Source organism: Rousettus aegyptiacus, unplaced genomic scaffold (assembly GCF_014176215.1).
Source record: "Rousettus aegyptiacus isolate mRouAeg1 unplaced genomic scaffold, mRouAeg1.p scaffold_m13_p_1, whole genome shotgun sequence".
NCBI classification, from domain to species: domain Eukaryota; kingdom Metazoa; phylum Chordata; class Mammalia; order Chiroptera; family Pteropodidae; genus Rousettus; species Rousettus aegyptiacus.
In genome coordinates this window covers 11,287,605-11,302,980 of record NW_023416284.1, presented here as the reverse complement: position 1 = coordinate 11,302,980, position 15,376 = coordinate 11,287,605, and the positions used below count along the sequence as shown (strand labels likewise).

The following is a 15,376-nucleotide window of genomic DNA, read 5'->3' as shown; positions in this document are numbered from 1 at the left end:
AAAAATTGGGAGTTTATTCACAATTTGAATTTTTTCTAACGTAGGAAGAACTTGCAGAGCTGGGCCTGAATTCCCACATGTCTGACAGATCGTAGCTGAGGAGTTACTACCCCTTGTAGCCTTTCTCCTGAGCCCCTTTAAGCTCGATCACCTTATCTGGTCCCTGTAGGGTTTCACTGTTCTAGGGGGCTTTTATGCTGAAAGGGACTTGGATCATTGTAAAACTTAACATCTTTTGGTGTGAATGCCTTGCAGTAGAGAGGGGGCTGTTGCTTGAGACAAGATTTTTGAACAAATCCGGGCAATAAACACGAGTAACACATATGAGTGCTTGCCCCGGATCTAGTGGTTTTCTAGGTGCTGGGGGCACAGCAGTAGCAAAGCTAAGTCACTGCTCTCTGAGAGCTTACTGGCTCTAATTGGGCCCATTGGGCTAATACTTTATAATGTGGGCTGTTAATAGATGTTCCTGTGCAAGTAAGTTCAGGAAGTACTAGGGAAGTAAACAGATTTTTTATAAAAAAGAATGTCATACTTTCCAGAGCCTTTAATGTACACGTTGCCAATCTTCTGGGGCCCGAGGGTGGGGTATTCGCTGTTACCCAAAGTCACAGGTCCTAGAATTCTTACGAGACCAGTAAGGGAAAAGAGCTGTCCACTATGTTTAATAGGTTAGGAAACTGAGATACAGGTTTTTTAATTTGCCTAGAATTAGTTTCTCCTGACTATGATGGCCGTGGATTTCCTCAGCTTTCACATATCCCTCTATTTTTTCCTCAGAGCTTATTTGCTACAGAACTTTAATGAAGAGGGATCCAGTGAAAAACCTTCCCAGGAGAAATTGCATGGCTTTGCTGCTGTTCTGGCTATTGGCTCTAGTAGATGCAAGGCAAACACTTTGGGTAAGTGAAGGTACTTTTGAATAATAACTGTTATTACTCGTACGCCCACTACTACTACTTCTCTCCCTTGCTACCTGTCTACCGGCATTTATCATTGATTGGAGCCTTCTGTGTGTCAGACATTGAGAGGTTTATCTGTTTTGATCTCGCAATAACTTTATGTAGTAAATATTGCCTTAGAGAAATTATTTGCCCTAAATCCTGCATCTCACAAGTGGTGGAGCAGGGATCCAAATCAAGACCAGTTGGTTCTAAAGCATTAGACGCTTTTGTTGTGAGCCCAGGTCTTTTTTCTTTTTCTTTTTCTTTTTCATTTATAGAGGTGAGGGAGACTAGCAGGCTACTGCTTTGTGTTTGGGAAAACCTTTTCCCCGTGTTAGGAAGGATTGAGTAGAAATTTAGGATGGAAATCAAAAGGACTTGAGCAGGACTGGAGTTAAGTGCAATAGTTACCCTTTACAATTCTTAGCCATTTGTATTTTTCTGAATTTCAAGCCTTAAATACCACTTTGATATTTTGATATTCTCACTATTAGAAATTAAGTTACTTCCTTGAATGCAGTTCTTAATATGCACTAATGATTTTATCCTGGGTGGGTAGGTGTCTGTCCATGCCTGTCTGCTCTTAAGATTTATCTTAAGGAGAAAAGGGATCAAAGCAATACTTATTCATAGAAAGTATAGCAGGCGATTTATAGTGATTTTAGCCTGACTTGTAATGACTTGCCCTCACTTTGTGTCTTGTTTTCAGTTGTCTTCTTTACTTGCAAGATTGGAAAGTGATCATGATAAGAAATGAAAACCTAACTCTTGAGATTGTTAGCTGTTAAGCAATTAGCCAATTCTCGGACATAGTACTGCTATTGAAATATCCATCTAAGCTATCTTAGTAATTATTTTGACAGCCTGGGCTGTGGTGCTTCTTTCTGCTTTTGGGCTTGTCTTTTAAAATGCTGTGAGCTAATCTTTCTCTCTTATGATGATCCCTTGTCCTTTCTGTTGCTTCCAGGTCCAACACTGGTTCAGAATTTACCATCATCAGTGCAGAGTGTGTGTGAATCCTGGAACAACATCAACACTAATGAGTTTCCTAACATTGGATCCTGGGTGAGTCTCTCTTTCTAGAAGTAGAAGTGTAGGATGCTAGCCATTCTGTATTCTGTTCTTTAGGCTAAAGTAGCTACCAAGAGATCTTTGAATCCTGCAGTAGTATTTGCTATGGCAGAATCAGTAAGCAAAACTTTAGATTTTCATAGGGGACTCATATGGTTCTTTTGCCAAAAAGTCTGTTACCATGTTACAGGATGACTGACCACTTTATGACTCTGAGCCTCAGTTTCTTCTGTTAAAGTGTCTAGCACTTTATCTGGCACATGAATTTTCAGTAAATGTTTCTTTCTAGGTTATTGTCAAGAACATGCTCCTCTTATAATATTATGGGGTAGCTTTTAGGTTCTCTAGGGTTTTAGAAGACTATTGAGTCTTCTGTCAGTTTATTTGATTTTTGTCTCTGCTCTACTCAGATTACCTTTATGAACAGATTATTCTGTTATAGTTCTTTGAAAAAGCCAAGTATTATAAACCTGTTATTCCTGCTTTGTAATTGTGACCTCGGTTTACATCACCTGGAGCTATATAGTACAGTGCAGGATAATTAAGATATTTGTAATGGAGACCTAGATGCATTGCAAAATCCAGATCCTTCTTAGTTATTAGAGATGATAGTTTTCATGTTGAACATACAGTTGACCCTTGAACAACATGGGTTTGAAATACACAGGTCCACTTATACATGGATATTTTTCAATTGACCTGTTCACTTCAGTGGACCCACACAGTACAAATCCACGTTGTTTGAGGGTCACCTCCGGGGTTGGGAATCCCTGTGTGAGGAGGGTCGATGGTAGTTACATGCAGATTTTTGACTGTGCAGGAGGTTCCGGAGCCCCTAACCCCCAAGTTGTTCAAGGGTCGCCTGTAGTATATTCTAATTTGGAAAGTGGTGTTGGGTATCTTAACTTCGTACTAACTAAAATTTATTAACTGTTTCCACCATCCAGCCCACCTTCCTGGGATGAACAGTACTGAGCAGAGCCATTGTGTATAGATCTCACCAGGGACTTAGTTTGTGTCGGCTTGGTTTCTTTTTTCTCCTGTGTGAGAATTTCATCCTGGGTGGGTAGATGCCTGTCCATACCTTTCTGCTTTGCCTCCTTTCAGCGCAATGCCTTTGCCAATGACACCATCCCTTCGGAGAGTTACATCAGTGCTGTGCAGGCTGCTCACCTGGGGACTCTTTGTGGCCAAAGTCTGCCCCTGGCTGCTTCCCTGAAGCACACCCTCCTCTCACTGGTCAGACTGACTGGGGATCTTATTGTGTGAGTACCTATTCCACAGCCCAGAGTGCTCTCTGCACCTGTATGCTGTCCTGGCTAAAGAAAAGCAGTATTTTTTTTTTTTTTAAAGTTTATTTTATTTCAAGTATATAGTATATGGGTTAGACATACATACATGTGTGTGTGTGTGTGTGTGTGTGTGTGTGTATAGTTTATAAAATGATTCTCCAATTGCTTTCTCTCCTCTGATTCTCCACCTAGCCATTACATTAATGCTAACTGCCTTCAAGGCAGGGTTTTTTAAATAGCTGTGTAATAATGCTTTTCATGTATTTTTCTGTAGCAAAGAGAGCCTGTTGCTTTAGAGTATGAGCAATTACCTAGAATGATTTTTAACTTAGGTCTAAAGGGCAGCAGAGTACCTCCTCCCCTTTCTGTTAAGTATTTTTCAGAAAAGTTACGATGGCTTTAAAGCACATTGTGATTTGGAGATGCTTTGGGTTTAAATTTTAATGTTACAGTGATGTATTTGAAATCATATTTCTCCCGAATCACTGTGGAAGTTAGACACTGCCATCTGGGGACTAGGGCAGGCCATGGAGGGACTATTTTGTCTTCCTGTACATAGGTCATGGGTAAAGTCCTATGTCACATTGTCTTAAAAGTAATCCACATTCCTGGCGTTTCTTCTAGAAAAGTTAATGTGGGATGGGCCACTAGCTTGGGTTTTAGTTAATTTTCTTTTCTGAATATTATAAAATAACATTTTATTTATTTAACATTTTAATATGTGGATTTTTCATATGGAAATGGATTTTGCTTCCGATATAATAGCGAAAAAGAAGAGTGTGAGATTGTATGATTACATCTAAAAAACAGTTATCAAAAGAAAAAAAGACTGGCATAAAAGTCCTTTCTCTCAATAATGATCGAATTGCCATATCCCTCCCTTGCAGCTGTTTGGAAGATATATTCACTAACTTAGTTCCATTTTTTTGCTGCAGTTGGTCCGACGAGATGAACCCACCACAAGTAATTCGGACCCTGCTCCCCCTTCTTTTGGAGTCAAGCACTGAGAGTGTCGCTGAGATCAGTAGCAACTCCCTGGAACGCATCCTGGGCCCGGCAGAATCCGATGAGTTCTTGGCTCGTGTTTATGAAAAGCTGATCACTGGTTGTTACAACATTCTGGCCAATCACGCGGATCCCAATAGGTGAGCCTGATTAAGAATAGTCAGATTCCTGTGACCTGCTGCTGCTACCAATGAAGTGGGCCAACACTGGCTTCTTTATGTCATTTATAAAGAGCCGCTTCTTATACTTTTGAACAGAAAGTTCTGTACTTGTGTGCATTTTATGTTTCTGTGGACATGGATGAAAGGTTATTCGGAATCCTCTTTAATGGTTAATTCTTAGGAATAAGCATTAAGAAATGGAAGACTTAAATGTTCAGATTTGGAAACTTTGAATAATTCGACAGATGTTTATCAAGTGCTATACTAGATATGGTGAAGTATACAAAGAAACTTAATAGAATTTTTAATAGTTTTGTGACCGTGCTTCTGAAATGGGAAGTCTGTGGAATTAGGAGATCTTGTAACATGGTTTGACTTGACAGTTTAGGTCTTGTTGTTGTGCCCTAAAGAACAGTTGAGTAAGTTGTGGCTTTACCCCACTGAGAATCGATAAATAAAGGGTCTAAGTATTGGAATTTCTGATCTTTTTGTTGTTGAGGAGACCAGGTTCTCATTATGGGCTCCTTTTTTTCCTTTCCTTCCCTCGTCCCTCCCTCCCAGCTACACGTCCTTCCTTCCTTTTTAGCAATGAAGCTTTGGACTTTCAGCCATTGACTATATTGGTTACCTCAGATTTTAGGAATTTTGTTTGTATAGTTTAATTTATGAAAATTTATTGAGCTACCTATGCTAAGCTTTGAAAAGACAAAATTGCACATTACCTTCAAGGTTTAGTCATAAACTTTGGATTTAAAAAAAATGTATTGGGAGGACATTGAAATAGACCTTATTTTTGGTAGTTAATTTTTCTTTTTGATCCACAGTGGGCTGGACGAATCCATCTTGGAGGAATGTCTCCAGTATTTGGAAAAGCAACTGGAAAGTAGCCAGGCTCGTAAAGCCATGGAGGAATTTTTCTCTGACAGGTGAGCTGTATTTTGATTTATTCGGTGAACATTTTTTGAATGCCTGCTGAAAGCAAGGAGCTATATATGTTGATTTAAGTATTCATTTTCAGGAAATACTTTAGGCTTGCTTAGATGTACAAACAGTACCTTGGGGAAGACTTAGGTTAATTGCTGACTCCTTGAGGTTGTTGATGAGTTGATTGCATGAACACCTTGTGTTATTGACTCACAAATGACCAGTTCCCCTAGAGGAGATGAGATTGTGAAAAAATAGAAATGGATGGCTTAATGTGATTCTTTCAATTTTTCCCCCCCCCGCCTCCCAGTGGAGAACTTGTGCAGATCATGATGGCAACAGCCAATGAGAACCTCTCTGCTAAATTCTGTAACCGAGTTTTGAAATTCTTCACCAAACTCTTCCAGCTGAGTGAGTGACAGCTTTTAGTAATCTTCTTATGGGAACTTTGATGTCCGGCTAATACTGTGCATATCTTCTGCCCAAGTGTAACTGCAGCGTGAAAACGCTAACAAGTGGAGAGAATCCCTCAGAGAAAGTTTGGAAGGAAGTTGAAAACTTGCTTGAAGCCTTTGCCCTTTCCTGGCTCACAATTTGCACCTTCCTTCTTTTCCCCTTGCCCTCCTTCCCTGACGTTGGCCTCTTGGTCTGTCCCTAGCTGAGAAGAGCCCTAACCCGAGCCTTCTGCATCTCTGTGGCTCTCTGGCACAGCTGGCTTGTGTGGAGCCTGTGCGTCTCCAGGCCTGGCTCACCCGCATGACTACATCGCCCCCCAAAGATTCCGATCAGCTGGATATGATTCAGGAGAACCGGCAGCTGTTGCAGTTATTGACTACATATATTGTTCGGGAAAACAGGTAGCACTGCATTTATGTCATGTGTCCCCAACAACTCCAAAAATACATTGAGAGCATTTGCCAGACATCTTTCCTTTCAGCATCAGTCGTTAGCATTTTCAGTGATTCCATAGCTCCCTTCACTAGGCTCAAGGAATCTAGTAGAGCTCCTTGATTTTTCCCATCGAAAAATGGCATTGACTTGACCTGTCAATTATAGCATTGGTGAATTTTTTGTGCTCTAGTAGCCCAAGTCCAATGTATTTAATGTTTAAATTAAAACGTTTTTTAATTACTTTTTAAAATTTAGAGGTACATAAAGTCAGATTCCTGTCGATTACTCACCAATTTGCTATTTCTTTTTTACCAGCCAAGTCGGGGAAGGTGTGTGTGCTGTGCTTTTGGGTACCCTGATCCCCATGGCAACAGAGATGCTGGCCAACGGTGATGGAACTGGTTTCCCTGAACTCATGGTTGTGATGGCCACCCTGGCCAGTGCAGGTCAAGGTGCTGGCCATCTTCAGCTTCATAATGCTGCTGTGGACTGGCTGAGTAGATGGTAAGATGAAATTGGAAGAACCATCCATAGGTTACAACATTGCTCTTAGATAAAAGGGGATAAGTAATTGTAGGTTATTTTCTTTGTAGCTCAGAGTGAGTATAAAAGAAACTTGGAATCTCTCTTTGCCTTTTTATTGAGGGTTGAGGTAGTAGATAATAATTCTGTTCGCTTTAAACTTATCTTCATTATTAGTAGGGTTTCCTGTTTATTATTCCTAGAAGTCTTGGAGAAAGTGTACCAAGTGTCAGTGATAAGACCAGAGCACGCCAAACCTCTCATTACCTATGTAGTTTTCTAAGAATATCTTTGCTTCACAGTGTCCACAAATAGATGCAAGATTCATGAAGATGCTACTTTTCTTTGGTTCCTTAGATGATTTTATCCTCCTTCCCCCCCCCCCTTTTTTTTTTCCTTTGGGACAGCAAGAAATACCTGTCACAGAAGAATGTGGTTGAAAAACTGAATGCCAACGTAATGCATGGAAAGGTAAGAAAAGTGAGGCCTGATGACAGTCAGAGAGCGATGATTCAGTTTGAGGTCAGATGGAAGGCTCTCTTTCCATTGGCTTCTGTCTCTGGCTGCCCTACATTCTCAAAGACTTGAAAGTGTGTCTTTGCTAACTGCATGCCCTCAGGCTTCTTTTGGGTGGCAAGAGGTGATAGGAAGGAAACGTTTTTTGGTAAACAAACATCCACCAGAATCCTCCTTAAAACATTGTGAATTCCTGCTATTTTTAGATAACAATATGCTATGGAAAACTGCCCCCTGCTCTTGCATTAGAACTATGTTCTCTTGAGTAGGTATTATATGGGGTTACAGACCACCTCTTCCGCGCCAGTTTGGATATTAGAATTGTTTACCTTGCCTGAAGATTCAGGTCACTATGCTGAGAAAAGGGGTTTAAATCTGACAGAAATCTTGCATTGAGGCACAGCCCCCACTCCCACTCCCCACCCAATTCATAAACCTGACAGAGATGGCTAAACAGATAACTCATCTTCGAGACCCGCCACAGCACCAATTCATTTCTTTCCCTCTTCTTGCTAATCTGTATCCTTTCAACTCTGAGCTGTCAGAATGCATAGAGAGGAACTAAGACTCCTGCGGCTTTAATGCCAGACCGTTGGGGTTTTTAGGCAAGCATGAACTACCTGCAGTGGTTTGCCGGAAAGTTTTTCACTTATCTCTGAAGCTATTCCTCGTCTCCTGCATTAATTCAAACCCGGTAATTTAAATGTCTTAAACTAATGGTTAAAAAAAATGCTAATGATAGAAAAAAATGCTAATGAGTGCTTATTCATGCTTTTAATCTAGAAGCTTCTTGAATGACATTTTTTCCATTTTTACTCTGTTTTTCTGATTTTGATTTTATAATATAATTACCTTTGTGCTTAAAAATAAATGAATACACAGTAATTCAGTACAATTGATTGACCGGCCTTATGTGGTCATAGTGCTGAGAGCTGGAGAAATAATTAGAACATGTTTTTTTGCTTTGTTTCATTTTTGCTTTTATACCATTCCTTCGGAATTGGGCTTTACTGGAAAAGCTTGAGAAAATAAGTTTACATATTAACAAAATACAAAGAACCGAGGTTTCAATGGAATGGTGGCTTCTTTTTTAGCACGTGGTAGTCCTGGAGTGCACATGCCATATTATGTCTTACTTGGCTGATGTCACCAATGCCCTGAGCCAGAGTAACGGTCAAGGTCCAAGTCACCTCTCAGTGGATGGGGAAGAGCGGGCCATTGAGGTGGATTCAGACTGGGTGGAGGAGCTGGCAGTGGAAGAGGAAGACTCCCAGGCTGAGGATTCGGTAAGTACCAAGTAACCACCAGGGTAGCCCCGCAGGGTAACTGCTGACTGCGCTTGCACAGCTCTTGCTAACAAGCCCTTGGATTTTTCTTCTAGCCCCTTTGAGCTTCAGAGCTCTTCCCAGTCTTACTTCTTTCTCTCAGCTTACCTGATTAATGTCGGAATGATCCTCCAGGCCTACGGAACAAGCTGTAGGGACCTAATCTCTTGGGGGAAAGGACTATTTAATAAGCATATGCCTTCTTTCATCCAGAGGCAGTTATTCTATAATTTCTTAATTTTTGCATCCAAAATGGAGTTTCAGGGATGAGTTTTTTATGGGAGTGGTGTGAGCTCCTTTGTGGAGAAAGCATAAGCTTTTTCTTTTTCTTAGCCACAAAGCTTTAAGATCTCACCTGAAATTGCAGCACATTCATAGCCTGCAAGCCATTTCCAATTAACATAGGTTTCTCTTGGTTATTTATGAGTCGACTGTTTATGTAGGGTGTGTTTTTGTGGGTGTCTGTGTGGAGGGATATGTTTTCAATTAAAAAAGATTTATTATCTTTGAAGGATGAAGATTCTCTTTGCAATAAACTCTGTACTTTCACCATCACTCAGAAAGAATTCATGAACCAGCATTGGTAAGAATAGCTCTTTCCTTTTAGGTAAGGGTTTGCCAGGCCTTGCTTGTTGGGACTTGGTGCTCATTTGCTGGTTTTTGTTCTTCGTAGGTACCACTGTCATACCTGCAAAATGGTCGATGGGGTGGGTGTGTGCACAGTGTGCGCCAAGGTGTGCCACAAAGATCATGAGATTTCTTATGCCAAATATGGGTCCTTCTTCTGTGACTGTGGAGCCAAGGAAGATGGCAGCTGTTTGGTGAGAGAGTGGAGCATTTGCTGGGCTATAGAGGGTGACTTGTCTGTGATGAGGGAATGCTTAAGCTAAACTAGGAAATTGCCATATTATAATGGCCTGGTCTAGAAGTAAGTTCTGGTTCTATTGCTGATCGTGGCATCACTTAGAATGTCAGAGCTTGTTAGAACTTGCAGGGTCCTTGGAGCTCTTGCAGTTTTTTCTGAGACCCTCTACAATTTCAGATGTTATAATCAAGACCTCCTGCTGTGAGTGGATAAGTATTAGATGTTAGGTCAATACCACGGAGATTAGAATTCAGACTTTTGGGTGTCATTTAAATGGCTAGCCAATTCCTCTCTCTCGAGTCAGATTTTCCTCCAAGAATTTACTCAGTATTTCACCTGTGCTTGTGGCAAGAGCTTAGGGCCTCTGATGTTTTCTGTCCCCAGGCGCTGGTGAAGCGAACACCTAGCAGTGGCATGAGCTCCACCATGAAGGAGTCAGCATTTCAGAGTGAGCCCAGGGTTTCGGAGAGTCTGGTGCGGCACACCAGCACGTCCCCAGCTGACAAAGCCAAAGTCACCATTAGCGATGGAAAGGGTGCTGACGAGGAGAAGCCTAAGAAGAGCAGCCTGTGCCGCACAGTGGAGGGCTGCCGGGAGGAGCTGCAGAACCAGGTGGGCAGAGGGCGGAGCCTGTCAAGGTGGTTCATAAGCAAACAATGCTCAAAGCTGTCCTCGCAGCTCCGCCGGTGGGACTTGGAGTTATTTCTCCTTTCTCCAAGTTTACTCATTTCCACAGTGTGAACATAAATAGTATGTGTTGTCAGTCATTCAATAGGGAAGGATGTATGACTGTGGTGTATTGTAGGGGTTTGTGGGAGGGTAAATTTTAGTTGTGTAATCCTCTAGAACACCCTTTGTTGCCCAGGGTTCCTAATCTGAAGCATAGAAAATGATTTGAGTGATTATTTTCTCATTTTTCCCAAGGATGGCACATAACTAAAAGCCATTTTAGCTTCACAGGAGAGCAGATGCTAATGTTGCATGATGGTTGTGTTCTAGCATTAGGGTATCTCTGTGGGACTTCTGCTTTAGAAAGATTGCTCTAGAGTTAGTAGCGTAGTAACATATTGACTGGAATCAAATCCATAATTATGGAGAGAATGAGATGATTCTCCATAATGGATTCTGAAGGCAAGATTATTATGAGTAGGACCCGTTATTTTCCTGTCTCTTTTTTTTTCACTTATGTATTTGGATTTTTCTCAGGCCAATTTCTCCTTCGCTCCTCTCGTGTTAGACATGCTCAATTTCCTCATGGATGCCATTCAGACCAACTTTCAGCAGGCTTCTGCTGTGGGGAGCAGCAGCCGGGCTCAGCAAGCCCTCCGCGAGCTGCATACAGTGGACAAGGTGGTTGAGATGACAGACCAGCTGATGGTGAGTGTGTGACAGGGTCAGGAAGTTAGATGGGTTTAGGAACCAGCAAGCTTACTGGGATGCTAGAGTGCGTTGGGTCCTGTGAGGACTATCCTTAGAACAGTCAGTCCCTAGCCATTCAGAACTTAGGACATCCAGTGTTAAAATCAGCACATGAGGAGTGTCTTCAAAAGAAGTCATTTGGACTAACCCAGTGAATAAGTCTCCTTTTCAGACCATGTAAATAAATGAACCTCCAAGATGTGAGGATCTTCATTCAGAGGCAATGCCAAAAGTTAGACGTTTATTCTGTGTATAAATAGAAAGCCTCCTTACTGCATCTCCTCCCCTGCAGCTCATCTGCTTGTGGAGTTTGCTTTGCTTTGAGTAACTTTCCTTTAGCTCTTCATTTGACTTGGCTATACATTATAAGTCATGATCCCCTTTAAAACCTGGACTCAGCCCTGAATATAGGACTTCTGCTGGGGCCTACATGGCCTCTTTAGTGGAAAGTAAAAGAAATGTAAAAATAAATGAGGTACATGACTAGATCTCATATAATGACTGTTTTTAAGGGAAAAATATTCACTTGGAAATTCATACACATGTACACATTTTGGTATTTTATTAAAAATCAGTTATAGTTTTATGCAGCAGTTACACAGTAGTATAAAAGATATTCATGAATCCATGCCTTTAAAACAGGAATGTAAGGAGTAGAAGACATTGTGTGGTCCAGTATATGTTCCCATTACTCTCCAAACAGACAAATAAAACAGTCACAGTTTTAGAGCAGTGTTTTTTAGACTTTTAGGTATTAAAGATGAACCTAAAAAATATTGGTGTGGCATTGGTGATCCATAAAGCTGTGACTTTTAAATTTGTCAAGTTAGATCAATGAAAAAAAAATCCTATTATCACCATATTTTATTTTTTTAAAAAGTCATTTTAACATTTTTTTAAAGGCTGATACTTTTTATTAATTAAATTTAGCTTTATGAAACGTTCATTACGTTGTTCTTATTGGACTGACAATGACTTTAAAAATTTACTTGTGTCCATGGATTAGAGATTAGAGTCCACTGCTTTTGAATGACCAGCTGCAGTGTCTCAGTCACCTGAATAGTGTATAAATCTACTTGATCTTGTTTGCCTTATTACTGCTTATTCTCTCTGCTTCCCTCTTTGCCAGGTTCCCACCTTGGGCTCCCAGGAAGGTGCCTTTGAGAATGTTCGGATGAATTACAGTGGAGATCAGGGCCAGACTATTCGGCAGCTCATCAGCGCCCATGTGCTCAGACGGGTGGCTATGTGTGTGCTCTCCTCTCCCCATGGGCGCCGCCAGCATTTGGCTGTCAGCCATGAGAAAGGCAAGGTGGGTCTTCCAGTTCCTTCTCGCTCATTTTAGGTCATGTTTGTCTTAAGTGCTAAGTCAAACAGGTAGATGACTATGCTCAGATTGGCCGTCTGGGAAAGAATCTGTTGGGCTCCAAGAATGCTTTAAGGAGAGTGCTCAGTGAGTGTTTCTACCTGAAGCCCGATTAGATTTATATCCAATCTGGCTAGAACAAAGACTCTCAGTAGTAAATTTCCATTCAGAACATAGCCTTCAAGCCCCTGGGGAAAGGTGATGGATGATCAGCAGTTATCCAGCACAGGTGGCTCCCAGTCTTGCCCAGTTTGGTCACTGAAAGGCTCGGTGTTCCTTATTTAGTTCTCCCCTGCCTTCAGCCCTCTGAGGACGTAGGGGAGTTTATATGTCGTGTTGTAGAAGTTGGAAGAGTGGTGGGTATCTTAACTCACGTTTCTGTATTCTGGTTTCATCATCAGTAAAGTTGTTTTAGCATTATCTTAAGTGAAAAACTAGAGATGAGTAGTCCTCAAAACAGTTCAAAAACACCTTTAAAAACATATTGTAGAGAACTAGAAAGGATGTAGTACATAGGAATTATGTACTTTTTTGAACTGTTTGTACAAAGAGAAGTTGGTTTTATTGCTCTTGTTTGGTCCTCACTAGAAGCAGGAAATGAAAGACACTCCATACCTTTCAGCCAGGAGAAATGGAGGCTGATATCAGCAGAGGATTTTCCTAAGAAGCTTATCCACAATAAACGCCTGCAAACTTGTATCCCTGTTGGAGAAGGTTTTGTTTTTGCTCTGTGTTCTTTGAAGACTAGGGTTAAGAATAAATTGGTAATGATTCTTTGCAGATCACTGTTCTGCAGCTCTCTGCACTGCTGAAGCAGGCAGATTCCAGCAAAAGGAAGTTGACTCTGACCCGCCTGGCGTCTGCCCCAGTCCCCTTCACTGTGTTGAGCCTCACTGGGAATCCCTGCAAGGAGGACTACCTGGCTGTGTGTGGGCTAAAGGTAACAGTCCTGATCCAGGATTCACCACCTACAGCTGTGGATCCTAGTCATCTTCTCCCTTCTGTTCTCAGCACTACTTTTTCCTACTTGTTGATGAGATTAAACTTTATTAAAAGCCACTGGAATGCAAAAAAAATCTTTCTCTGAATTTCTTCTAGATTGCTTTTATAATGGAAATAATCTTTGCGTGCTCTTGAAACCTGAGTGTGTTATTAGTCTGAATACTATCTGAAGGAAGGGAATTTTAGGGAAGAAAAGGAAACAGTAGAACTCTGAAGTGATTAGCCTGTTTTTCCAAATCATCTGGTAACCATTCTGTTCCATAAACCGTGCCCAGGACTGCCACGTGCTGACGTTCGGTAGCTCAGGCTCCGTTTCGGATCATCTAGTGTTGCACCCCCAGTTGGCAACGGGAAACTTCATCATCAAAGCCGTGTGGTTACCTGGTTCACAGACTGAGTTAGCGATTGTCACTGCAGACTTTGTCAAGGTACAGTAACAGCTCTTTGATGATGTGGTTTTAGAATGATTTTGCTTCTAAATCCGGAATGTCTGATCTCCAATGTGTGCTAGCTTCTCCCAGAAGTAAAAAAAAAAAAAAAAAAAAAAAAATTCTGACATTTGTTCCCTTTGTTATATTGCTGATCAGGAGCTTTCTGTGTGTAGGCAATATGAAATCAATTCTGGTTCTGCCCCCCTGTACCAAGTGCATGGCTGTTACTGTACTTGTTATAGAAGTTATTGATGTGTATCTCTGTTCTACTCATTCCTTGAGGGAGAGTAAAAAGATACTTTATTCATCTTTATATGTTCAGTGCTTAACATTTATAGATGCTATTGAATGGAGGGTGAATGCCCATTACTCACAGTTGCAGCTCTTTGGATTCACCAGGATAATTTGGGGATGGAGCTGACATAGGTCACCCTTAGTTTTAATTTGTTCCATTTGTCCTGCAGATTTATGACCTGTCTGTTGATGCCTTGAGCCCAACCTTCTACTTTCTCCTGCCAAGCTCAAAGATAAGAGATGTTACCTTCCTCTTCAACGAGGAGGGAAAGAACATCATTGTTATAATGTCTTCAGCTGGGTACATCTATACTCAGCTCATGGAAGAGGCCAGCAGTGCCCAGCAGGGACCCTTCTACGTCACTAACGTTCTGGAAATCAACCATGAGGACCTGAAGGTTAGAGCAAATGTTGCCAGTTCCTTCTATTCCAGATTTAATTAGCCTAGCAGCTCTTTTATTGTTCTTTTTTCTTCTAACTTTTTACCTAACTAGTAGCAAAAGGTCTTGTGCTTTAGGGCTAAACTGATCCAATTTGACATTTCTTTGTTCTCACATATTAAGATTTACTCACAGGGTAAAATGTTTAGACTCTGAGAGCCCATAATCATGATATAAAACTAATAACCAGCAAAACTGGAAGCTGGTACCCAAGACAACATGAAAAGTTAATGCAGATGTTGTGTTTTGTCCTGACAGGACAGTAACAGCCAGGTGGCAGGTGGCGGTGTGTCTGTCTACTACTCCCACGTGTTGCAGATGCTGTTCTTCAGCTATTGTCAAGGCAAATCGTTTGCAGCCACCATCAGCAGAACGACCCTGGAGGTGTTGCAGCTCTTCTCCATCAGCATCAAAAGGTGGGAGTGAACACGCGGCGCTCAGCTTCCACAGTGTCCACGTGAAGAGGAGAGCTCCACCCCCCTCCCAGATACTGTCTGTGGAGCTTAACTCTGGGAGAAACTTATTTTTTTCCAGCGAACCTCTCTCCTCTGCTAGATATCTTTAAAATCAAGCAGCATCCAGTGTTGACAGGTTGGGTTGTACCCCACCATGGAGACTATTAGCTGTAAGAGGCAATTTGAGGGGCCACTGTCACTCAGAAGGAAAAGCTATAGTCAAGGCAGCAAACCTGATTTTAATGTGATTACTGAGTTTTGAGAAGGGTAAATAAATTTCTCCTGGACACGCTCACTGTCAAAATGCACTTTAAATTGCCCTCTTGGGGGATTTATCAGTAAATAGAACGTGGTATCAGTAGTGGGGGCATGGTCGGGATTGGGAGAGGCAGAGGCTTCCATCACATTTCCAGATAAGAGAGGTGTGTGTGAGGGAGCGAGTCTTTTATTTAT

General features: G+C 41.5%; 1 protein-coding gene across 14 annotated transcripts in view; it reads left to right on the top strand.

Moving 5' to 3' along the window:
* Positions 1-15,376, top strand: part of UBR4 (ubiquitin protein ligase E3 component n-recognin 4) — a 119,993-nt gene that overhangs the window by 31,895 nt on the left and 72,722 nt on the right. For all 14 annotated transcript variants that reach the window (XM_036229295.1, XM_036229298.1, XM_036229329.1 and 11 more), the window contains exons 26-44: positions 781-902; positions 1,912-2,009; positions 3,123-3,280; positions 4,243-4,452; positions 5,298-5,399; positions 5,708-5,808; positions 6,056-6,254; positions 6,604-6,792; positions 7,218-7,281; positions 8,421-8,612; positions 9,164-9,234; positions 9,325-9,472; positions 9,901-10,128; positions 10,723-10,893; positions 12,065-12,247; positions 13,083-13,241; positions 13,579-13,731; positions 14,199-14,426; positions 14,727-14,884. In XM_036229295.1, coding sequence (XP_036085188.1) covers positions 781-902; positions 1,912-2,009; positions 3,123-3,280; positions 4,243-4,452; positions 5,298-5,399; positions 5,708-5,808; positions 6,056-6,254; positions 6,604-6,792; positions 7,218-7,281; positions 8,421-8,612; positions 9,164-9,234; positions 9,325-9,472; positions 9,901-10,128; positions 10,723-10,893; positions 12,065-12,247; positions 13,083-13,241; positions 13,579-13,731; positions 14,199-14,426; positions 14,727-14,884 — 2,934 coding nt within the window. The remainder of the gene's footprint in view (positions 1-780; positions 903-1,911; positions 2,010-3,122; positions 3,281-4,242; positions 4,453-5,297; positions 5,400-5,707; positions 5,809-6,055; positions 6,255-6,603; positions 6,793-7,217; positions 7,282-8,420; positions 8,613-9,163; positions 9,235-9,324; positions 9,473-9,900; positions 10,129-10,722; positions 10,894-12,064; positions 12,248-13,082; positions 13,242-13,578; positions 13,732-14,198; positions 14,427-14,726; positions 14,885-15,376) is intronic.